The 23,355-nt window shown below is 50.1% G+C and overlaps 10 protein-coding genes across 10 annotated transcripts; 4 read left to right on the top strand and 6 right to left on the bottom strand.

The window, feature by feature from the left end:
- Nucleotides 1–228: 228 nt before the first annotated feature.
- On the bottom strand, nt 229–1,551 carry ALT_0418 (arrestin C-terminal domain-containing protein; the record flags this gene model as incomplete). The annotated part of the gene is made up of 3 exons (XM_033555038.1): nt 229–471; nt 535–1,419; nt 1,474–1,551. The coding sequence occupies 3 exons, from the start codon at nt 1,549–1,551 to the stop codon at nt 229–231; spliced, it is 1,206 nt and encodes a 401-aa protein (XP_033410929.1).
- Nucleotides 1,552–3,466: 1,915 nt separating this feature from the next.
- ALT_0417 (putative DNA polymerase delta subunit 4) lies at nt 3,467–4,189 on the top strand (the record flags this gene model as incomplete). The annotated part of the gene is made up of 3 exons (XM_033555039.1): nt 3,467–3,836; nt 3,914–3,981; nt 4,046–4,189. The coding sequence occupies 3 exons, from the start codon at nt 3,467–3,469 to the stop codon at nt 4,187–4,189; spliced, it is 582 nt and encodes a 193-aa protein (XP_033410930.1).
- A 1,688-nt stretch (nt 4,190–5,877) lies between these two features.
- ALT_0416 (CFEM domain-containing protein) lies at nt 5,878–6,606 on the top strand (the record flags this gene model as incomplete). The annotated part of the gene is made up of 3 exons (XM_033555040.1): nt 5,878–5,958; nt 6,010–6,148; nt 6,206–6,606. 3 exons carry the CDS (start codon nt 5,878–5,880, stop codon nt 6,604–6,606), a joined length of 621 nt encoding a protein of 206 aa, XP_033410931.1.
- An 890-nt stretch (nt 6,607–7,496) lies between these two features.
- Nucleotides 7,497–10,452, bottom strand: ALT_0415 (putative ubiquitin-protein ligase (Asi3); the record flags this gene model as incomplete). Its single annotated transcript, XM_089598976.1, has 3 exons — nt 7,497–7,515; nt 7,643–9,948; nt 10,000–10,452. 3 exons carry the CDS (start codon nt 10,450–10,452, stop codon nt 7,497–7,499), a joined length of 2,778 nt encoding a protein of 925 aa, XP_089456640.1.
- A 749-nt stretch (nt 10,453–11,201) lies between these two features.
- Nucleotides 11,202–12,939, bottom strand: ALT_0414 (NEDD8-activating enzyme E1 regulatory subunit; the record flags this gene model as incomplete). The annotated part of the gene is made up of 2 exons (XM_033555042.1): nt 11,202–12,503; nt 12,565–12,939. The coding sequence occupies 2 exons, from the start codon at nt 12,937–12,939 to the stop codon at nt 11,202–11,204; spliced, it is 1,677 nt and encodes a 558-aa protein (XP_033410933.1).
- A 705-nt stretch (nt 12,940–13,644) lies between these two features.
- Nucleotides 13,645–14,537, top strand: ALT_0413 (ribose-5-phosphate isomerase RKI1; the record flags this gene model as incomplete). The annotated part of the gene is made up of 2 exons (XM_033555043.1): nt 13,645–14,023; nt 14,098–14,537. 2 exons carry the CDS (start codon nt 13,645–13,647, stop codon nt 14,535–14,537), a joined length of 819 nt encoding a protein of 272 aa, XP_033410934.1.
- Nucleotides 14,538–14,759: 222 nt separating this feature from the next.
- On the bottom strand, nt 14,760–15,949 carry ALT_0412 (WD40 repeat domain-containing protein; the record flags this gene model as incomplete). Its single annotated transcript, XM_033555044.2, has 3 exons — nt 14,760–15,561; nt 15,635–15,890; nt 15,940–15,949. The coding sequence occupies 3 exons, from the start codon at nt 15,947–15,949 to the stop codon at nt 14,760–14,762; spliced, it is 1,068 nt and encodes a 355-aa protein (XP_033410935.2).
- Nucleotides 15,950–16,157: 208 nt separating this feature from the next.
- On the top strand, nt 16,158–17,330 carry ALT_0411 (GTPase GPN2; the record flags this gene model as incomplete). The annotated part of the gene is made up of 3 exons (XM_033555045.1): nt 16,158–16,446; nt 16,519–16,619; nt 16,674–17,330. The coding sequence occupies 3 exons, from the start codon at nt 16,158–16,160 to the stop codon at nt 17,328–17,330; spliced, it is 1,047 nt and encodes a 348-aa protein (XP_033410936.1).
- Nucleotides 17,331–17,458: 128 nt separating this feature from the next.
- Nucleotides 17,459–18,174, bottom strand: ALT_0410 (Rpp14/Pop5 family protein; the record flags this gene model as incomplete). Its single annotated transcript, XM_033555046.1, has 2 exons — nt 17,459–17,862; nt 17,925–18,174. 2 exons carry the CDS (start codon nt 18,172–18,174, stop codon nt 17,459–17,461), a joined length of 654 nt encoding a protein of 217 aa, XP_033410937.1.
- Nucleotides 18,175–18,970: 796 nt separating this feature from the next.
- On the bottom strand, nt 18,971–21,177 carry ALT_0409 (putative ATP-citrate synthase subunit 1; the record flags this gene model as incomplete). The annotated part of the gene is made up of 5 exons (XM_033555047.1): nt 18,971–19,398; nt 19,456–20,551; nt 20,609–20,798; nt 20,863–20,979; nt 21,035–21,177. 5 exons carry the CDS (start codon nt 21,175–21,177, stop codon nt 18,971–18,973), a joined length of 1,974 nt encoding a protein of 657 aa, XP_033410938.1.
- Nucleotides 21,178–23,355: the final 2,178 nt, after the last annotated feature.

The raw sequence follows: 23,355 nt of genomic DNA, 5'->3' as shown, positions 1-23,355 counted from the left end.
ACAAAATGGAAAGGCTACCCTGAATGACATGCAACAAGACAAACTCCAGACCCATGCATTCGTAAAACATAACCATGCTTTGCTTCTAAAGCAGGGCATACCACCGTGATTGAAACTTAGGCTCTGTCACAGGTGGTTGGCGGTTGAGGTAGTAGAGGACTTCTAAGCAGACCACAATTATTCTGGTCTAGTTCGAAAATGATGTGATTTAGGAAACTGAGCCATTTCTCAATCGATTAGTGGCTTCTTCTGGTTTCCAACAATTGCCACTCCGAGATGTCGCAGAGCATTGGGATCATTGGGCCGTACAATAGACGGGAGAGGCAACATAGGGTTGTCTGGGTTCACATGGACTGCATCTCGAGCAGCTTGCTCGATGGCTTCCATTTCTTCTTTGCACCCCGCATGATCAAGAGGGCAAACGACGATTGGCTGTCGAATCGCAATGTCTCGTGCAGACGTCAAATGCGCCTACACTTGGGTTAGCCGGGTTTCGATGAAATTGCCCTGAGTTGGCTGGGTAAGAATACAAACCTTGACTGTCAAATAGTACTCGATTTTGTAGAGACTTGCTGTAGTAGTAAAACCGCTCACAGCATACGTTGGAAAAGCTGCTCTACCTCTAGGAAGAATTCCCTCTGCATCTCGCAGATCCTTTGCTGGAAATACCAAGCCCAAGTTCGTCAAAAAGCCGGTAGGCGGCAACTTCACGCCAATTGGCTCTGTTCGTTTGGCCAGCGTCTTGACTTTGCGCTGTGGTTCATCGCCCTCGTGGTTGTAGATGATCTCTTCATCGATACCAATAGTAATCTTGTTGATTGTGACTTTCCTTGCTTTGGTCATCCAGTCCGGATTTGGTGATAGCTTGACGTAGACGCTGACGGGGTCGAGAGGCCCGTAAGACCATCGCGGTAACGAGATTCCTAAAGTCACCAAGTGATCCGTCACCCGTTCGGCCGATTCAGGGCGATTGTACATTCCGAACGTGGATAATGTGTCGTATCGTGAGATCGGGACTGGAAATGCATACTTTCTTTGTTCCGATTGTCCCTGCTGGACGGTCACGACAATCTCGTAGTACGTCTCCGCAGTGCGACTGGGGAGCTGCAGGCTGGCCGGAGGAACACGTCTTGAAGAGTCCGATCCACCACGTCCGAACGGGATGAAGAGGACAAAAGGTAAATCCATGGATATTACTTCCTCATATTCTCGACCGGCCGGACATCGGAAAAGCAGCATCTCCTTGCCGACAATATCAGTTAATTCCTTCCTAGGGGGCGCAAGATGCTTCTTGGTCACGGAGTCCGCTGACGGGTGTATTGTCTCACGGCGATGGAGAGATACGGTCACGAGGGATACATTGACAGGTGCGGTGATGCCGACGCTGGGTCTGATTTCGACTTTACCTTCAATTCGCGGCTGCGTCAAAACGTTAGTCTCTCACGGTTTCACATCATCCTGACCAGCGCTTACCATAGTCGCAGAGATACCAGGGTAGCCGATCAGAAAATTACCGTTCGGCGGGCCTGACACTCGCACGAAGGCGGCCATAGTGAGAGGGCTGTACCCGCACCACCATGGGCACGCGGCGGTTGGAAGGGATGCGCTCCGGGGCTGTTGCGGAGATTATGCGACTCGAGGGACGTTGTTAACTGCTGATAATTCATAGAGACCACGGACGATCAGGCTGTCCCGCTTAATCGCATCTGCGCCAAGGGTCTTACAATGACGCAGGTGCACTGAACGGATGTGGCTCTAGGTGCAGTCACGGATTCAAGAGTAGGCGGTAAAAGCTGCTCGCCGATAGGGGTGTGTAGTGTGCAGCTTCGGGATGGAGACGGTAAGTCAATCGCAGGAGGACGGGTAGTTGTACTATTTCAGCGATGATGAAGTTGAATGGCTGTAGAGGGTGTAGGGCGGTTTGTTTATTGGCGCCGATGTGGGGGGAGGAGAGTGATGGGGAACATTTGGAGCGGCTAAGTCCAGGACTTCTGTTTCTCGCTCGAACTCGACAGAACTGCCCCCAGGCCTCGCTTCGCTACAATCCGCGAGGATCTGCATCCAACACGAGGGCTAGATCATGACATGACCTTATCTCTCAGAGTATTGGACGGTTATCTTTCAGCCTCAGACTCGACTCGGAGAAAACACGTTCCTCTTTGAACTATGTACCCATTATTGTTGATTGATGTTCCCTTTGTCTAGAGTTACGGAACGGGGAACCCTGGAACTCACCAATAACTCAAACTGAGCCTCAGGCAATTTTAAACATGATACTACTAACCGCTACAGACGGTTTCCTTGGACTCCGCCAACAATTAAGGCTATTCAGATACCTAATTAATCCTTCGCTGTTAATGCTGGCCCTCGTCGTCCAACAGGGTACCTTTCAGCGGTCTACGTCATAGCCTTGTTGGATACCAGCTCCACAGGCATCAGCTAGACAACGATCTGACAGCACCGACATGACATTCAGCCCCCAGCGTTGCCTCTCTACTTGGGACACTCCACGTCAGCTCGAGATACTCTGATGGCTACAGAATTCTTATCTACGTACTATAGCTCATCAGCCCACAGTTTGCGACGACGGCTGGGAGCCGGGGCCATTCTCTTTGGCAAACAAGGATCTCTGGATATCGTCACCAACCATCTCCAGAACTTAACCCCGTTGTATTGTTGAATTATGCTTACTCGGGATTGCAATAGGCTTCCTGATAGTATGAAGGCTGTGACCACCTGGCGGCTGTCCTAGTGGCCTTCCGTCTAAGGTGAAGACGGCTTGGAATTTGTTCATTCTGTTCATATTCTGCTTATTCCACTTATCTCCAGCCTCAGTCAGTTACTGAGTGAGCAATGTGTATGGATAGATTTGGTCAATAATGGCATTGGTATCAACTTATATGCCGGGAGTATGAGAGTATATCTTAGTATGCTTACATCTTCGACAGCACGGAATCTGCGCCCAATGTGACCACTCAACGTGAGCTTTTTACTTGCCTTCGCTTTTGTATTATAATAATGAAATAAATAAAAGGATGATAGATGAGCTTTTTGGCACCATGGAGGGCCCTATCTTTGATCCTAGAGCTGTTTGTAGTGCCAGGTTGGTCTAAGGTATGGAGATACAGTATCTGCATTTGAGCTGATTTAGGGATTTCCCTTTTAACCCATTGTAGAAGACATGTGTCCCTAACCAAAATTATCCAACCTATAGCCATCTGTAGCCCAAATTTATCCTCAGTTGCGTATTCTCAGTGCCAGATTGGATTAAAGTATGTACCTCCGTCCAGTGGTTGATGGTTGACAAGTTGACGGTTCGGTTGCCATGTGCAACGCCCACCATGACATCGCTTTCTCCACATCCACCGGAACCAGATCTCACAAACTGCAAGTTGCAATAACCTATCAGCCTCAAACGGCCTACTTTAATACAGAAATTACATTCATATCCTGGAATATATTGAATATGCCCACCACTCGTCGCCGCGGAGGCAATACTGCCGCCTCCCGCTCAGGTCAGTCGACCCTTTCATTCGGCGGAAAGTCCAGGGTCACCAAGCCATCGGCCACATCGACACGATCTCAGAAGATCAAAGACCTCGAACCAATCTCGGCTGCTGTCTCCTCGACCGAAGAGGCCCCAGATCCGGATCAAGCGCCCGTCGCTCCCTCGGAGCCGTCACGGCCGCACGTTGCGGAGCTAGCCGTCAGACAACAAGCCCGGGAGGAGATCCAGCAACCGCTGAGCGAGGAGGATCAGAAGGCGATCAAGATCACAGAACAGGAACTGCATCGGTATTGGAAGAAGGAAGAGCAGACAAGGAAGGCACCTCGAGGTGGGTTTCCTCATTGTGATGTTGAGAACCACTTTGGCCGAGGGAAAGGAGATGCTGACGATATTCCTGATGAGCAGTCCACCAGGAAGACCTATCGTTACACGAGAAGATACTGAGACATTTTGACCTGTCTAGTCAGTATGGGGTATGTCTATGATATCTTACTACTTGCTGCTTTCTGCGCTGAGAGCTCCTCTAACATGATATAGCCATGTATCGGAATTGCTCGGCTAAAGCGCTGGAGACGTGCGAAGATGCTGAACCTCAATCCTCCTATTGAAGTCCTTGCCGTCTTGCTGAAGGAGAAGGACACAGTGAAGCAGAGAGCTTATGTCGACGAGTTGCTGTCTTGAGAACCTTTCTATGAACTTTTGTCACTTACACTATGACCTGGGAGGTTAACGAGGTGCTGAATCGGCGTTGGGTTGATAATTCCAAGCAGGGCGTTCGGTCTATTATGCAGATTATACATCGACAGGAATCAATTAATGACCTGGATCTTCTTAGCTTCTTTCTTTTGCTGAATTACTTGGTTTTGATGACACTGTTAAGCCTAAGTCGACTGACTGTACTGCTAGTAACAAGGTATTTCAACCATGTGGCCAGGTCATTTGGTTGGATATTCATTTGTACGCAATTTTGATGCTCACGTATCTTCGAGTCTTCCTGCTGTAGCACTGGAAGCTGTTGAAGACGTCGAATGAACTCGGCTCTTTTCTCCCCTTGTCTGTATCCGATCCGTAGACGACCCCTTTTTTATTTTAATCTGAGCTGACGGGAAGCAATAGCTTATTGTTACTCAGAGTACGTACGCAGCAACACTTTCAACTGAGGTCAGGGTCGTGCACTGACTTCCAAAGAAGTGATCGGCAGCGCAGAGTACTAATGTATTGCCCAGTCCAGTTCGACCAGGTCAAGGATCAGAAGCCTATTCACTTACTTTCCGTCTGTCTCATGGATTATCATCATGATGCAAACGAAGTCTGTTTAGCTTTTTCTTCAAACCTTTTTTTTTTTTTTGAGTCCACTCTAGTGATGAAGTTTGCTCACTCTGGGCGGTAATTCTTACTCACCGTTAATATCAGCCAGCTCAGTCTGACCTTGAAGTTCAACATGTGGAGCTCTGCAAGGTATCACGCACTTCTCGACTCTCGTGCCATCAGTTGTTCGATTTGACGCGGACGTGAGGCATTAATAATTAATGCTTGACTGTGGAGCGGTTTGGCGTCTCAAGACGATCATCCGGGGTCTCCCCCGCACCTTAGCTGCTCAGTCTCCTGCATCAAGTATCAATCTTGACTTTCTGGCTGAAGGTTTTCTCTCCCATTTGTGGGATGGATCGTATTGGACCTTGGACGACAGGTCGATAATCCATGCGATGCTACCTTTCCCTGGATAGCTGGTTTCTTGCTTTCCCATTTCTGTGAACTTTCGGTGCCATTCTCCTGACCAGGATCTGTCCACGCATTATTCTGGAATTTTGCTCCCGTAAATGCTTCCAATTCATGGATGGCCTGAACACCTTCTGCTATACTTAATGCTTATGTTAGAAGGTGAGGATTGCTGCATTGCGGCCATTGCCTGAGAGAGTCGTCTTACTTACAGTCAACAGAGTACAGGAATGTTACACATCTCGGGCTTATAACGCATCGGAATCATTGAGGGGACAGTGTCCTCGAATGAATGCGAGTCGCACAAACTTCCGCAATCACTACTCAGTGGCGACGAATGAGAAGATGAAGTTTGACATGCATACGTCAAGCTTGCTGCGGTCAACTGGCTCTGGATGCGTCGATCACTCTGTGTCCCCCAAAAGTTTTCAAGAATGAATTGCAGCATGTGATGCAGCCTGTCCAGGGTCTGGTGCAACAGTCCTGGCTTGGACTAAGGTATATAAAACGCTTCCGCCCCTGGAATGTACAATGGCGTTCTTTCAACAGTCTTCACTCGTTCAGTATTTTGTCATTTATACTGTCGTTTCTGAATTGGTCTTTTTTGTCCAACCTTGTCCTCTGAATTGATTCGAGCACCTCATATCAATATGCACATCTCTCGTACTTCCCTCGCCCTCCTAGCTGCTGGCCTTGTCAGTGCGCAGCTCCCGGACGTCCCGAGCTGCTCTGTAAGGGGTACCAGTAATCAACATGACCATGAGACTAACCTTACTCATTAGCTGGACTGCTTCGTCTCTGCCCTCTCCGCTGATGGATGCTCCTCCTTAACCGACTTCGCCTGCCACTGCCAGAAGCCTGAACTCGTTCCGAATATCACACCTTGTGTGCAGAGCGCCTGCAACGTTGCCGATCAGTCTTGTAAGTCTGCCTCAGTCCACAAACATCCATCGAGATAACTGTTGACACTCTTCACAGCTGTCTCCGTCGCCGTTGTCTCCCAGTGCTCTGCCGCCGGGCACCCAATCTCCGTGCCCCCTGTCGGCGCTGCCAGCACCACAGCTTCGGCGACAACCACCACTACGGAATCGTCAACCGAGACTGTGACTCAACCCACGACTGGCAGCTCATCCACTGGCTCTACTACCTCGTCGTCAGGGGCCTCTTCAACCCCCTCTTCCTCCTCGGCCTCGAGCCCAAACCATCACTCTTCTAGCTCTGCGTCGACCACGCGCACCTTGACGAGCACAGAAACAAGCTCTACATCTACCAGCGCCAGTGCTTCCGCAACTACCACTCTGTCCGGTAACGCTGGGTCCGACAAGGCCAATGTGGCGGGTGTTGCTGCCGTGGCGGCCGCTGCTCTGTACCTGCTGTAGTTGAAACAAGGATGGGACAATGTCAGCGGGATTCAAGCTGTGCCACTATGCAGGGACGTATGCGAATGTATATCTATACTTAATAGTCATTTCGATCGTTGCATGATTCTTACTGTGTTGGGTCTCTGGTATTTGTACTTGTTGCCTGCTAAGGGCATAGGGCCCTGACAAAAGTCTTCAATAATGACGCTCTTTATAGGGGAATATTATCATTGACGCTGTTGGATGCTACCTACAATGTGCTGCCGTCATCTGAGTAACTATAGAGCGGATTGGGTAACAACATTCACGTCAGTACGTCAATTCGTCGACTCAACCTTGAGAGTCTTCTTAATTAACTTGGACAGAAGACTAATTTTAACGATGACTATTACTTCTGAGCTCAAGAATAAGCTGGTCAAAAATCTCAGTAACAAAAAATTGATCATCAGGAACATCACATGTTGCCCTTGCCCTAGGCACGTTCATCCCGACAACATAAAATTGACTAGGACATCGCACTTCGACAAAATACTAGCCTTTGTCCGGTCTCAAGCTCAGTGACCCTCTGGGACGTCTTGAGACATGGGAAGTGCCTACCACACAAATTCTCGAATGCCTGCAACAATTGATCGTAATCAATGTAACCAAGCCTGGTCTACGCGGATAACCAGTTGATGCAAAGTCAGCTTTGAGTTTTATCAGAGTTGCTATCTAGCCTTGCAGCATAATGCAGCTACTATACTTCATCATGGTAAAATATTACTGATCTGTCAAATCAGTTGCGCTTCAGAGCGGAAGTAATCCAAATGTCCGTACGCTATACTAATTCAAAACCCACAATGGACGCCACTTGTGATAGGATACAAATGCAAATAATGCAAAAGATGAAACCTATGGTACCCATAACCTTACAAACCCTCCAACCTCCTGGCGACAGGTCACGCAGCTGCCGAAATTGTTCATCGCAAGGCTCACTCTGCATTCCTCGCATACACAAAGGCATCGACAAGGCCATGTTATGATCGAACGTGGGTTGGTTTGGCAGATGACACACGGTGGACCGTCCGGTCCCAGGCCCGAGGCGCCCGATTCCCACGTCTGCGCCTCAGGACCTGCACGATTGGCTTCGGATCGACGGGCCAGAATGAAGTTCTCGAGCATCTCAGACTCTTCCTCCGGAGTCGGTTTCCGCTTCTCCTTACCCGTCTGCTGGCTAGAAAGCCGTGAGAACCGGGAGGATAGAAGGACCTGCGCTCTCTCGCGCTCCATCTTTTGCTGGAATTGACGTCGCGTCATAATGCGCCCATCTCGCCCAGCAGCTAGATGGGCAGCTAGGATACGTGCCTCATGTCGGCTTTCTTGGTCACGAGGGTCGAGGAGGCGCGCAAAAGAGCCAACATCCATCAACGGCTCGTCAACAGGGCTGCTCTCCCGCGAGCCACCTGTTGGGTATGGGTTGCGTTGGGTAGGTGTACGTCGGCCATCAGATTCGTCTTCCCACTCTGATTCAGCATTTGTTGACATTGATACGACACTGGTGGTATCACAAAGATCGTCGCTGTCAGAGGGTACATAGTCGGGACTTTGATCCTGGTTACCCCACGAGCCGCCGGCTCTCCACCAACCATAAAGCTTCTCATCGAGGCGCTTCTCGTCAGACTCCTCCCAATGCGGTGCAATGGAAAGCTCCCTCTTTCGCATTTCCCTTTCTACGTCGAACTCATAGTCTCTAGGAAGCTCAAGTTCGCCTTCATCAGTCAGGATCCAGAAATCCAGCGATTCTGCCCGACTGCTACTATTTCCCTCTTGCAGGGCTCGTCGGCGCGACCCCAGTAGAACCTTCAGCCACTGTGGTCGCGCACTGATGCCGATTCGGTCGAGTACTCTGTCGAATCCATAGGCGCTCCACTTGAAGATGAGATAGAAAATGCCGCGAAAGAACGAGAAGCCATGATAGCACCTTGTCGCGCCTCGGAATGCGCCAACACTGCCAGGGTCGGTTTGAGATCGTACGGACCGTGATCCGCCTTTAGGTTTCTCGATCTGCTTCTCCTTCTTGTACCCACTTTCCCATTCTGCCGATGGTTCCGAAATATCGAAGGTAATCGGTTCGACACCTGTAAATGGCACGTCCCGGTCGTAGGCCATTGAACTGCGCTGGAAAGAGCGTGGACGTCGGGACTTTTCGAGTTCCGCCAGTCTATCCTCCTCCAACCATGTCATCGGACGTGCAACGACCGCTTTCCCTTCATTCAAAAAGACTGCTTCACTAGCAGCGGTCAAAGCAGTGTACCCAATCCGGAGTAATGTGGTGTAGAAATCCTCGTGCCGGTTGAAGCGGATGTTCCGAATCTGGTTTGCTCCTTGCATGTTTTCGTGGGCGAGTGAGAATCGTTCGCGAAGTGAAAGCGGCTGCCCGGTGTCCATTGGTAATGAGAAAGCCGTGATCAGGAGAGCGACAACATAGATAATCGCACAAATGACAATACCTAGTAATACCAATAGGTGAGGCACAAAGTCTACAATGCAGACCGTGGGAAACTTCAGTACCCCAGTGTCGCTTCCCATCGGTGAGCCAGTCAATAGACCCCATACCATAGCAGACATAAAGCAGAGACCCCAGAAGGTGGTATTGAATAGGCGATACCGGCTTTGTTGACCGAGCACATCCAAGACGTTGGACGTCAAGCTGTTGCAACAAGAGATCAAAGCAATCAAGAGCAACTCAGGAGTAACGTTCATTCGTTCCAAGACCTGCGCTCTGCTAAGCAGCTGAAGAGCCGAGTGGGCGGACTCACTGGACGATGACGAGCTGTCCTTGCTGCTGGCGTGTTTGGGAAGGCCAAATAACCCAAGCCCAATGGACTGGCTTATCATCGACTCTGCCTCGGCGAAGGCAAGAGAATGCTCAAAAATAGACATGCCAGCCTCGGTCACGACTGCTCTTCCCTGCAAAGCACAAGAGAGGGTCTCAACAAAGTGGCTGAGACAGAGCCGCAAAAAAACAGGCCACAAGAAAACGAACGAGCCGTAAGAAACATCCGATTCGTTGACGGGCCGACCCATCTTCACCGCGGTGCAAGATTGTTGATCGGACTCCCATGATAAAAGTGTGGAACTGAGAGAATAGAGGAACCCGCCCCCACCAGCATGATCAAGTGACAACCGTTTTCCGGAGGTACCGTAACGGATGAGGGGGTAATCGGGAGATGTTTGACACCGTATAGCACGAAGTAAGATGAGGATCTGAGAGATGAACAGCACAATGGGAATGATTCGCAGCGCCATGCGTCGGTGAAAGTCTAGAGTGAGATGCCGTCTGGTCGAAGCATAGATCGTGATTCGATTCAAAATTATACCCTTTGAAGTGTGTCAGGATATTTAGATCTGGCTCAGGTGCTTCTTCCTTACCACTGTAAAACAAGCCAAGGACCACCGACTGGTCAGATATGAAAAGAACCCACTAAATCTCCTCATTGCCTGGAGAAATTCTGTCAAGTAAACACCTGTTTCCGTTTGTGCGGCAGCATCAGCCATCCTTTCTCCTGCTGCTCCAGCTACCGCCTGTGTTGCTGCTACGACCGCATCGGCCTCCGATCCTGTTCCAGGGGCATGACCTGAGATCCGTGTCGCCATATCCGGTAGCCCCACTAATCTCGAGAGTTGTCGTGGAATTGTCGAAAACGCAAGGCTCTCCGCCTGACGCAAACCACGCAATGGGAGAGTGAGGAGCTCGCGAGGCGACGAGAGCAGCGAATATTGGGCGGTAGTAATTGCCGTAGAGTTGACAGATTGCATGGCGGCTGACGAAGCTGTGGCGGCCGGAGTCGCAAGGATGGTCGCGGTATCTTGAACGAACGACATATTGTTTGTTTGACTTCTGTCAAAAGGCAGATCCTGGCCAAATGAGGAGGCGTCGTAAACTAGAAGAAGCCTCCCACCACTGGCCACTTGTAGAAGATGAGATCATCCGTTCGCAATACAAAGAGACAAAAGGGTTATCTTCAACAAAACATAACAAAGGGTTCTGCTCATATAAGAGTCAGTCAAGGGGAGACGATGTTGAGATACATTGTACCAGCGGCGTGGCTGATGTAAGGTGGTTTGATGACAGGTAGTGAGGACGATGACCTCGTCCTTTTGACATGGAGATACCGTGATCTCTCGGGGTTATTTGGGCTTATCGTTGCGATTTCCCCCCGAAGTCCCGGCTGGGACACTAACCGGATGTAGCAGTACCGACTTGTCCCCGCACGTGCCTCGGCCAGTTGTTCTGCCTTGGGATTTTTTGAGAGCAATTGAATGTCAATATGAATTGGATGATTAGACTACTTATACTCTGATCGAAGAATGGGTGCTGATGGTCATTTCAAAAAATCAGCCTCAGAGCTGTGCTAATCATTCTCCTTGAATTAGCGCCTACGATGATATCTACAGAGATATAATACCGTTACGCCAAAAAAAGGCGTCCGGACGAAGTACTCATCAGTTTATCTAACAATATTAGATAAGGGCAGAGGAAAGGTGAACAGTGTTGAGGATACTCATTCATTCATATCAAGTTGTTGTCCGTCATGACAGAAGGCCATAAGAGAAAAGATTGCGGAGCTCTATCACAACTTGTACATCTCGCTGCGACTCCGTACGCCATCGAAAATGCATGTGTTGTCCAGTGGCACATACTGCCTTGTGATCACCTTCAGTGCTTCCTGCGCCACTAGCCCACCTGTGAGAGCGGATATGTTATGTAGCTCTCCACCTTCCGTTCGTCTCAACTCTTGCGTAGCTTCCAAGATCTTCTCCCGTGTTCCTTCGTCAATAGCAGCAGGATTTCCGGAGGTAAGATTACTGATCACTCGTTGAATATGTATATTCCACAGAGACTCGTCATCAAGAGATACATCAGCGATATTGTGTTCCTGGATGTCGGTCACGATATCGTCCAGAATCTGGCAGGCGATGAAGATTGGAACAAGTGTTTCGGAAGAGGTTAGGTTATTCGTGATCGCTTTCAGAGTCTGCGCGTCCCCGTTGATCCGAGGGATATCACGGCCATGAATAACTTTGATATGAGCAGCGTTCTTGCAGAAGACCTCGATATCTTTCTCAGGAATGACGGCCGTGCGTGGTCCCAACTGAGCCTCGAGCCTTCGGACTGTTGCTGTTATTTCTTCCACGTCCTTTCTTGCTTTCGATTTGTAGATATTTTGAAGAGAGACATAGTCCGCCGATTGAGCTTTCATGTCAGGTAGCGAACCCGGCAGAGGGAGCACCTTGTGCTTTTGGTAAAATTCGTGAACAGCTGCCGCAATGAGCCAGAATTCAGCAGAGTTCTGTTTGAGGTTCCTGCACTGATCCATCTCGAAAATCTCACGAATTGAGCTGCGCAAACTGAACGGATTCAATGATTTCAGTACCGCAGCAACGGCCTCGTCATAGTTCTCTTCACCTCCTTCGGCATTATTCGTCCTGGCACTAGCCCGAACAAACTCCCTGAACTCTGATTTCTCCTTGTAATTTGAAGGCACGTTGCCGTCATGGGCTTGTTTCCACTTTTCGAGGTAGTGAAGCAGTAACAGTACATACGGTACGTGGCCATGTTGGTGGTCGTCCATACTGTCCAGATCGCTAATGCTGGCGCCGACCGCTGCCAACTCTGGCCATGGGTTAAGAAGACGAAGGTCTTGTGTCGCTTCAGGATCCGGATGTGTCTCTACTATGGGGTATTCTGCTGGAAGCTGAAGGGAAAAGACAGAGTAGAACCCGACAGAGTGCAGATATAGCACTGGGATATTCAGTGCCTTGGCAGCGTTGCAAAGAGTATCTAAAGTAGATCGTTTCACAGGACCGGATATCAACACCAGCCTATGCTGCGCAAGAAAGTCTGGCTCCTGTTGTATGACTTGTGCAATGGACTAGTAATTTATGTTAGTGTTGTCAATTCACGAAGCCAAGTACGAAGTGGTAGTCATATACCTTTGAACGAAAACTTCCTTCGACATCTGGGTTCAACTCCCTCAATAGGCGGCAGGTTTCCTCAGCCCTGGATTTTCCCAGACTCTCTTCCTCGAGAAAGAAGTTCACTCCCATATCAGGCTCTGTAACAACAGCAGGATCTACAATTGTGAAGCCACCAATACCGGGGAGCACAAGGTTCTTGAGGGTTTCGACGCCAGCCACGCCTGATACCCCCGTGGCTTGATTCCCCCAGGAACCATCAGAGTTGACTAATAAGACACGAGACTCTTCCAGAGCTTGCTGCCCGCTCGCAGCCCACAAACGTAGCTGGCGATCGTACTTCCTCTCTTTCGAAGATGGCCCAACCAGGGCACCAGGGAAAGTGTCAGTCATAATGCGCGGTTGATATAGTTCTTCAGGTCAGTCTGAAAATTCAGGTATACTTCAAATTCGAAAAGGAAGAGCGAGAGTCAATATAACGGCAAAGTCGACGGGCCCTCTTTACTGAAGATTATAGCAATGTATCTGCTTGTGTTGATGATTGTCAGGCATAGCTGTGATATGATCACATGACCTGGAGCCAGACGACCCGTGTGATGTGGTGGCCCGAGAAACCTGAGGCACTAATTGGTATGACGTTATAACCCCGCTGTCAAAAAGATTGATGTACCCGACACTAACAGGTGTATTATCTATTCTGTGGTTCGCTCAATTGGAATATCTCATCTCCCATTGAACCATTTCATTTGTCATGTCATGTCGGTGATTCTTCCTCGAGTGCACTCTTTTCCCCTGTAAGTTCATAGTTGTGGCCGTGTGGCTCCACGGAAAAGTTCTTTGGTTCTCATACTGGACTCCCCCACACCGGGGTGGTTCTTTGGCGATGGTATCGGGCCATTTTTGGCTCCAGCTGCGGGCCCTAGAAAACCTTCCTCAAGGGAATGCATGCCTGTCAGCTCTCAATCTAATTGTTAATCTATGCTCTGTAGGACACGGCCCTTGTTCCATTTCTCCTCATTTATCTCGTCCCCTCGACCTTATCTCATCTACCCTACTCTTTCCCCGATCCATCACCCTCCGACTCGTTTTCAGTCCACAATGGCTAGCGCAGTCGAGACCGCAAAGCGCGCCGCCGGCAAGGCCGCTGTCGCCAACCACTACCCCAAAGATGCCAAATTTGTCGGTATCGGCAGCGGATCTACTATTGTATATGTTGTCGAGGCTATCAAGGAATCTGGCATTGATACCTCTATGACAAGATACGTTCCCACCGGGTTCCAATCAAAACAGCTCATCCTTTCCGCCGGCTTGACAGCAGTCGAGTTTGATTCGCTACCCGAAGGAACCGTACTTGATGTCGCCTTTGACGGCGCGGACGAGGTCGACGATGAGCTCAACTTAATAAAGGGCGGCGGCGCCTGTCTTTTCCAGGAGAAAATTGTGGCTCTGCAGGCCAAGGAGTTCATCTGCGTGGCAGGTTAGCGATGACTCATGCCGTCATGCGGCGGAAACCGGAATGAAAGACAAAACATCACTAACGCTCACGTCCAGACTCGCGCAAACTCCAGTCTCGTCTCCTCACGAATTGGAAATACATCCCCATTGAGGTGGCACCTATCGCGGCCCCTCGTGTCCTAACCAAGCTGCGAGAGCTGGGCAGCATCCAGCCCGCCATTCGGCTCAGCGGCACCTCCAAGGGACCCCTAAAGACGGACCAGGACTTCTACATCATTGACGCTCCTTTCCCACCATTGCTCACAAAGGCTGACGTTGCCGCTGGCAAAGATGGGAACGGAAAGGGAGGAATCTGGGAGGTCGATGCCCTGGCGCAGGCGATCAAGATGATTGCGGGCGTACTGGAGGTTGGCATTTTCTCCGGCGTGACTGGACCTCAGGCTCAAGCGCTTGGGGGTATTGGAGGCCAGAAGCCCATCGCTGCTTACTTTGGCATGCCCGACGGCACAGTATCGGTCAGGAAGGCCATTTCGTAGCCTTCTTCACATACTGATATACTCCGCACCGTGGATTACAGCAAAAAAGGCGACTTAGATATTTATGATACCATAAAACTTCCTGCATGACTTCGTCCCGTCAAATTTCACCGGGGCTGAAGATCCAGATTGCACAGCTTTCTTTTACTGTAATTATTACCCAGATTCATTTCCACACGCTAGCCATAAAGTAAAAGGGATTCTAATTAACAGTATAGATGTTTACTTCGCACCCTTTCCCTTCGCCTCAGTCTCGCCCAATTCGCGCACGTAGATTCGGACAGTTCCCTCTGCGACATCGTCTTTTCCGTCTTCGAAACCAGGACTAACAGCAATCGCCAAGTACTTTCCATTGCCGCTGAAATCGACAGCAGCAATGCTCGACGGGTATTTCTGATACTGCCTGATCCGCCTCTTCGCAATACCGTCCCAAAGCGCAACGACACCATCACCACCACCAGACGCGAATGTTCCATGAATGGGATGGAACGCAAGTGTGTTCACGGGATACACAACGTCAACATCATCAGCCGTCTGTCGATGACACTTGAAAGCATATTTCCGTGCTTGCGAATCAGCAGACGGATCAAACCACTCGACTGCGACTCGTCCCTCTATGCTCGAGGATGCGTAGCCGGCGTCATCGGGCATGCACGCGACACAGCGGGTCATGAATTTGAGACTGCTCTCTCGTCGCTGCCACGGCTCAATCTCAACCTTGTTCGGAGAGGTGGCGTCCGACTGGTCTGTGAGGAGCGCCAATGCTTTCAGGTCGTAAATGTGGAGGGAGCGCGAGGCCATAGCAACAACGAGTTTCGTGGCGGTGAGAGACATGGAGAAAGGCTTCGAAGGGAGAGGAATGATCGCGGGGATCGAGTCGGCTTCAGTATTCACGCGATGTACATGTAACGTCGAGTCCCACGATGCAGATATGACAATGTTATGCTCCTTGCTGTAGGCGACGCACCGAACCCCAGCGTCATGGCTGCTAAGCACTGTCTGTGTAGCTGATGTGACATCGATCCTGCCATATGTCAGATAAAGGAACTTGAGACCCCCAGCAAAAGGAAAGCACCAAGCGGCGAGGGAAAACCTACTTTCGGACGTCCCAATCCAAACCCGCTGTGTAGATCACATCCTCATTCTCGCCAAAACACGCGTCGAGCACCGGCGCACGCTGTTCAAACTTCTGTAACAGCTTTCCTTCACCGACATTCCCATTCTCGTCCCGCAGGTCGTAAAGATAGACGTTCTTGTCCCATGATGAAACGACAATTCGCGTTGAATTTGGATCCGGCGAGAACTTCAAAGCGGAGATGGCATCTGTTGGCGGATTTGCGACCGTGAATTGATCTAGATTGCGGTCAGTACTATCATGTATAGCGGTTTCTAATGAGCTTACTCGATGCCATATTGTGCTTAAATTCTTCTGAGAAAGTGAACCGGTTCAGTCCTAAGCTATATCGATATCGTCGATTGCCCGGCGTCATTGAAGCTCTGCGCTTTAGGTCGTTTTCTGCCCGCTTATACCGCCTTGACATATTTCCCTCCCCGCCATCGCCCGCATCGTAAACCATCTAGAATTGCCTCCCTTGCCATCTGTCTCTTTGGGAGCTCAAAATGCCTTTCGCACAGCTGGTAATAGGGCCCCCGGGTGCGGGGAAGTCAACATACTGCAACGGTATGCATCAGTTCTTGGGAGCTATCGGCCGGAAGTGCTCTATCGTGAACCTGGACCCCGCAAATGACAAAACATCGTATCCGTGTGCGCTGGACGTCCGCGACCTCATCACTCTCGAGGAGATTATGAGCGAGGATCAACTAGGCCCTAATGGTGGTGTCTTGTACGCACTGGAGGAACTGGAGGAGAACTTTGAATGGTTGGAGGATGGGCTGAAAGACCTTGGAGGTAGGCCGTGACCTATCCTTGAGTTTACTGCTATACAACCTAGAGCACGATAGTTGATACCCCTTTGAATAGAGGACTATGTTCTGTTTGATTGTCCGGGCCAGGTGGAAATCTTCACGCACCATTCGTCGTTGCGGAATATTTTCTTCAAAATACAAAAATTGGGCTATAGAGTCAGTTCATCTTTGTCTTACCACAGGCTTCCCTGCTGACATCGAATACTACAGCTAATCGTAATACATCTCATTGACTCATACAACCTCACATTACCGTCAATGTATATATCCGCTCTCCTTCTCTCCCTCCGCGCCATGCTCCAGATGGATCTCCCTCACATCAATGTCCTCACAAAAATCGATAACCTTTCGAACTACGCCCCGCTACCCTTCAACCTCGATTTCTATACGGAAGTCCAAGACCTCTCATATCTCCTCCCACACCTAGAGGCCGAGTCCTCACGATTATCGCATGCGAAATTTGGCGCCCTCAACAATGCCATCATCGACCTGGTAGAAGAATTCGGACTCGTGGCATTCGAGACACTGGCCGTTGAGGACAAGAAGAGCATGATGAATCTGCTGCGGGTTATTGATAGGGCAAGTGGGTATGCATTTGGGCCAGCTGAGGGCGCAAATGATACCATCTGGCAGGTGGCTGTCCGGGAAGGACTAGGGACCATGGATATCCGAGACGTCCAGGAACGGTGGCTCGACGCGAAGGACGAATACGACGCGCAAGAGCGCAGTGAGCTCGAGGCCGAGGCGAAAGCCAGGGAACAGGCTGCACAGCCGCTGTCGAGAGAGGAGGATGAACTCGATGCCGATTTGGCCAAGTTCAGAGGCTCAATCCCCGACAGCGGCGTAAAAGTGATACGAAAGTCATGATTTGAGACCTTTATGGTTCTATCCGTACATGTATTATAGGGTATCTCTAATGTACAAACAATCCAACAAACATAAACTCCTGATGATGCAACGAGTGAACACACATCGCCCACGCAATTGGAACCCGGTCAATCCTCATCATCGTCGCTCTCCATATCCACATCGTCCTCATCCATCACATCTCGCACAGAGGCAGCGGCCAACCCACCACCAGCCGCAGCCTCCCGGCCCTCTGAACCCCCAAGCAACCCTTCCAAAACCCCCATCTCATCCGCCCCCTTCAACCGCGAGATCTCCCTGCGCGCCCGCCGAATCGCCTCCTCCTCCACCTTCTTCATCGTCCCAGACACCTTCACAACCCGAAACACACACGAGCGCATCTTCCCCCCAGCCGCAGGAGCACCCCTCTTCACTCCACCGTTATTAAAATCCGGTACTTGCGACATATACGTAAGCGCCGTCCAGACGAGACGGAATGACGCGCGCGGACACCGGATGATAGCCGTCGACGTGGCAGGCGACAAATACTTGACTATTTCACTCATGTCAGAACCCGAACACAAATCAAGGAAACACAACGAAATGAAAACGCACCACTAACACCGCCGGCCCCGACACCACCCAGCCGACCAATGCCCCAGTCCCCAAAAATCTCCGCGACTTCCTCCCTCACCATCTTGGCGAGTAAGGCGGGGGTCAGCGCATCAGATGTAGGCGAGTGGATCCGGAGCTGGGCGTCCGCCTGCGATGGCAATTTCTTTTTGCTGGTTGAGGAGGTGGGCCAGGAGGAGGGTTCTGGGTAGAGAATGTCGAGGAGGAGGTAGCGATGTTTGACGCGGACCATCTTGGTTTGTCTTTATTGATGTTTTTTGGATTTCTAGTTCTTCGAATATGCGTATTTTCTTTCGTTGTGGTAATTGGAAGAGGGGCCTTATGCTGAGCTCGAGCGTTGGGGGTTGTTGAGATTGAATTCGGTGTCTCAATTCTTGTAACTTGAGGCGATATAGATAAACTTTTGATAGCAGGAGCTCGGACCAATTGCGGGTGGGGAAGTTTAGATTCCGAATACTAAGATACCTAATACTACTGTATCAACTACGGTATCAACATGGTCTGCTGCCTATTTTACAGTGCCTGAATATCGATCACAGGAAGACATATTCTGCAATTACACGATTTTATTATTGTCATTGTGGTCCCCTGCTTCACGCAAGAGACGGTGAAACCATCTCTATGCAATTGCCGAGCAAGGAGCTATCTGTAGAGGTTTGGGCTGCGGCTTTACGAGCCCTTCGGTTTGAAGGCATTATAAAGAAGCAGTCCTTATTTCCAAGGGCGTAAAGGTTCTTTATACCTAGTCATATGTTCTGTCTCAATTCTTGCGTTGAATTCATTAGCCTATCAGCTAGTCATGCCACATATGCGCAATTCACAATGTAATGTCGAAAAATAGTGAAACTCGAGAAGAATCAGAACCAAATGCAAAATACAGGCCATCATAACTCCAACGTCGACGTGACGGATCTTATGAGTCAAACCGCAAATTCCGCAGAATCATCCAGTGGGCTGCCACGGGTCTGTTCGGCAATGACAAGTGAAAAAAGGAAAAGGAGGAAATATTAAAAGATATAATAGAACGCTTAAATGTTAACCTCGACACGACCCTCGGCACCACCCTTCTGCAGGGTGGGGAGCAGGTAGGTGATATCATCCCAAGGGTGTCTGTAGAGACCGGTGCGCAGTCTCTTCTGGTCGAGGTAGTGAGCAATGAGACCAATGCTGCGGCCAAGAACAAAGAGACCGTTGAGAACTCCCATCTTCATGTAGTCCTCGACTTCCTCGGGCGAGAAAGCACCACAGTTGCGCATCAGGTCAACGAAGCAGACAGCAACGCAACCATCGACGTTCAGAATGAGGTTGTCCTTCTTGGAGGTGGTGACGGTCTCGACAGCGATAGCATAGTCGAGCAGCTTGGTGCTAGGGAAGTGCTTCTTGGCGAACTCCTTGACCAACTCGACACGCAGATCAGGGTTGTTCCGGGACTTGACTCTGTGGCCAATACCAGGGACTATGCAAATGTTAGCATTTGTTCGACAGATGTTCGTTATTCATAAAGGTCACTTACTCAGCTTGTTCTCCTTTCTCATGGTGTCAACAAAGTCACGGGGGCTCATGCCCTTGTCGAAGGCCTTGGCAAACTCCTCAGCAGCACCGTCAAGAGCACCACCGAAGCGAGATCCGATAGTCAGGAGACCAGAGACAAGCGCGCTGATCAGATCCTTGCCGGCACGGGTAGTGATAATGGTGTTCATAGCACCAGACACGGCCGGACCGTGGTCAGCAGTGAGCATGAGAACCATCTCCAAGAACTTGCTAGCATAGCGAGGCAAACGGCGACGGAACCACAGAAGGGACATGACACCACCAATGCCGATGTCCTCTCTGAAAACGTCGGAGATGGGCATACCGGCATACAGGAGCTCCTGGCCACGGTCGTCGGTGATAGTGGAAATGAAGGCGGCGGGCTTACGGATGAGACCCAACTCCTGGGCCCAGGAGTAGTCAATGGGGATCTTGGGAACTTGAGGTTCGGGCTGGGGCTTGATGATGCCCTTCTTGACCTGATCCTCGTAAACCTGCTTGAGGACCTGAGGAAGCTCCTCAAATGTGTCAGGAACGTGGATACCGGCCTCCCTCATGGCCTTGTTCTTGTACACAGCGGTCTCAAGCTGGGAGTTAGCCGAGGCACCAGCGTGACCGAACTGAACCTCAGTCTTGAACATGCTGGCGCAGGTACCGATGGCCCAGGCGACGAGAGGCTTAGTAATGGTGCCGTTCTTCACAGCTTCAATGACACGGTACTCCTCAACACCACCGACCTCACCGAGCAAAAGGAGGATCTTGCAATCAGGATCGGCCTGATAACGCAGGAGGTGGTCGATAAAAGTGGTACCGGGGTAGCGGTCACCACCAATGGCGATACCCTCATGGACGCCATCGGTGGTCTGAGAGATGATGTTGTTCAACTCGTTGGACATACCACCAGACTTGGAAACGTAGCCGACGGAACCCTTGCGGTAGAGCTTGGAAGCAACAATGTTGTCCATCATACCACCGGTGTTACCGATCTTGAAAGCACCAGGCTTAATACCACCAACGGTAGCAGGACCAATAATGGTGATACCCTTCTCCTTGGCGGTAACCATAATCTCACGAGCACGCTGTTCCCACCGTTAATTTCTTTTACTCTATGCGGGCAGAATGTAAGCAAGACATACTCTCTCCGGAACACCTTCGGCAATGATGGCGATGGACTTGATTTGGGGGTAGTTCATCAACTCCATGGTGGAGCTGTAGACGGAACGGGAGGAGGCAAAGTTCACAACGGTGTCGACGTCAGGGTGCTTGGCCATGGCCTTGGCCACATCCTGGTAGACAGGAAGGAGAGTCTCGCTGGTACCCCAGTACCTACGATTCCATAGTCAGCAGCTGTTGATGGAAATACTGCAGCAGATGAAGGGGATCTTCATACATCTTGCTAACGAACTGGCCACCAAAAGTGTAGATGATACCAGCAACCGAAGGTGTGCTACGCTTGCAAATGAAGTCGAAGTCGAGCATGCCTTGCACAGCTCTGGGCTGCATACCGCTGTATAACCATCAGCCACGGCCATTGATCCTGTGTGCAGCCAGGAAACACTTACTATACGAAGCATCTCGTCTTGTTGTGGAAGAGAGTGTGAGTGAGAGGAGAGAGCACTCGGCTGGGGGGTTCGAAGCGAGTGATGTTGTCATTGGCATTGAGAGTGCCATTGGCGGTGCCGGCAAGAGGAGCAGAGGAGGGCATGATGGCTGAGTACTCTGTTTCTCAATTGGTCAGCACTGGTCAGGATATGGCAGCGGGTGCAATGCAGGGGAGCTCAGAAAAGCATGGAGATGACGCTTTCGCGCTCGTTCAAGAAAGCCGGGAATTGCGAGACATACCCGTCAACAGAGCTTTTGAGATCGGCTTTGAAGAGGACGAAAGGTATTATTAAGTAGGGAGATACAAGACGAGGAGATAGAAGGAAGGAGTCGCTTCGTCGGTCAAATGCTACTCGGAGGGAACAAGAGCCACGAAGGATGAGAAGATGCACAGGTGAGGAAGAGGAGGATGAGGAGAATGATGAAGCAGAGCCAGAAGGTGGGAGGATTGGGACCCAAGGGGATTATGGGGGGTGGTCTATTCTGAAGATGGAAAAAGGACGGGATCAAGAAAAAAAGGACCGGACTGTTGTAAAAAAAAATAATAACTGATTAAAATAAAATAACTGAATCTGACGAGGGGGTTCAACGATATCGGGGAGCTGAGGGGGAGCTTACTTTTCCGGACGATACCGTATCGGTAGTTCGGTACAATACCGCGACAAAGCTGCTCTCGGTGGTTCCTTGATGGGGTCGAAGGCTGGACCAGTCGGGAACTTGGGAATGCAATTGCGTTTGCTTGCTACCTAGGAATTGAGCCAAAAATAACCGATCAATTTTCAAGAATTGTATCTGCAGATTCTGGATGGGCAAGAAATTCTAGACACCCTCAACAAGACGCAAGGCGAACAATACATAGAAGATACGGTGCATCATAAAGTGCGGAGTGGCTTGACAATATACGTATATGGAGTCGGTTTGATACTTACTACGAGTACCTATCTATCTCAACGCCGAATTTCTTTACGATTTCCTCCGATGAATGAACATGTTAGAAACTCCTTCTCCTTTTCAGTCATGGTCATGCGTGCAATATCCCTCATCTCTCGAGTCAAGCAGATTCGTGTATGCCTAACAAGATGGAGCCGGACTGCGGAGTACTCGGTAGATTCTGTACCTGGATGTCGAACAGGCAAAAGAACGTTGCAGAGTACTCCGTAGTCCGTACCTTAGCTTGGTTGGGGCTAAGCGGTGGATCGTCTTGGACTAATTCGGACCCAGCAAACAGGAGAGCCCCTCCACCCTAAGACTCCCACCGCCGGACGCTAATGATCTGCTCACCGAAAGATCACTGTCGATCTAGGTAGCACATACAGTGATAATAGCTTTCAGAGGGGTTGTCTGCATGTGCCTTGTTGTTAAGTCTACATGGTAAATAGGTAACTGATACGTGTACCATATACTAAGGTATGTACTGCATGTGTGAATGGACTCTATCAACAGTCTGATAGGCAATTGATGGCATGATTGACATCAAGGCAGTCTCGGGGAGTGACTCCGGGTATCGAGCAATTCGCCGACGCTCTATCAACAAACTCGAAACCTGAAATATTCGGTAGCTGTGCATAATCCAACAAAAAAACGACACGCAGCGACATATGACCCGAAAGTTGCCGTCCGGTGTCTGATCCCTCCTTTTGCTGGAATTCGGTATTGAGGCTACAGCGTAGGGTGTGTCCTGCCACTAAATACCATTACCGAGTATCCCCAACGGAAGCTCTAAACCCCCTGGAGAGGGTGGGAGCTAAATTTGATCGGTCCGCGGATGACACCTGGAACTTCTTTTTGGCTGTTAGTGTCCTTTTTAGTGCAAGAGATTAGCAGGACCCACCATGCTTCTTCCCCACTAAATCTCAACAACTCGGGGCGTTTAAGCCTGCTACGCAGCCTATGCTGTATCGTACTCTGTATCTCTGAGTCTGGTCCCTCTCCAAATCTGGTCATTTCCGAGTTCGGCCTCAATACCGTACCTGACTCTCTGTAATTTTGAATCAGCTTCCCCCCCCCCCCCCCCCCCCAAAAAAAATAGCCTGTGTTTGTCCCCTCCCAAAGTCCTTCCGGGCGTTTACTTGACTGTTCAATTATTTTATTTCGGAGGACTCAGGTCAATCGTCCGCGGTCACTGAATCCCCTCCTCTTTCTCCTCTCTTCTTCAATCCATCCATCCACCTTCCTCTTCTCCCTCCTTCTCTCCCACTTCAATTCCAACAAATCACTTCTTGCAGGGCGAGTTGCTTGCCGACCTATCCCTCCTCCCTCTCCATCTCTCTGTTATATCGTT

This window comes from Aspergillus lentulus (genome assembly GCF_001445615.1).
Source record: "Aspergillus lentulus DNA, contig: Alt01, strain: IFM 54703, whole genome shotgun sequence".
In the NCBI taxonomy this organism is placed as follows: Eukaryota; Fungi; Ascomycota; class Eurotiomycetes; order Eurotiales; family Aspergillaceae; genus Aspergillus; species Aspergillus lentulus.
The sequence above is the reverse complement of the archived record's forward strand: the minus strand, read 5'-3'. Positions and strand labels throughout refer to the sequence as shown.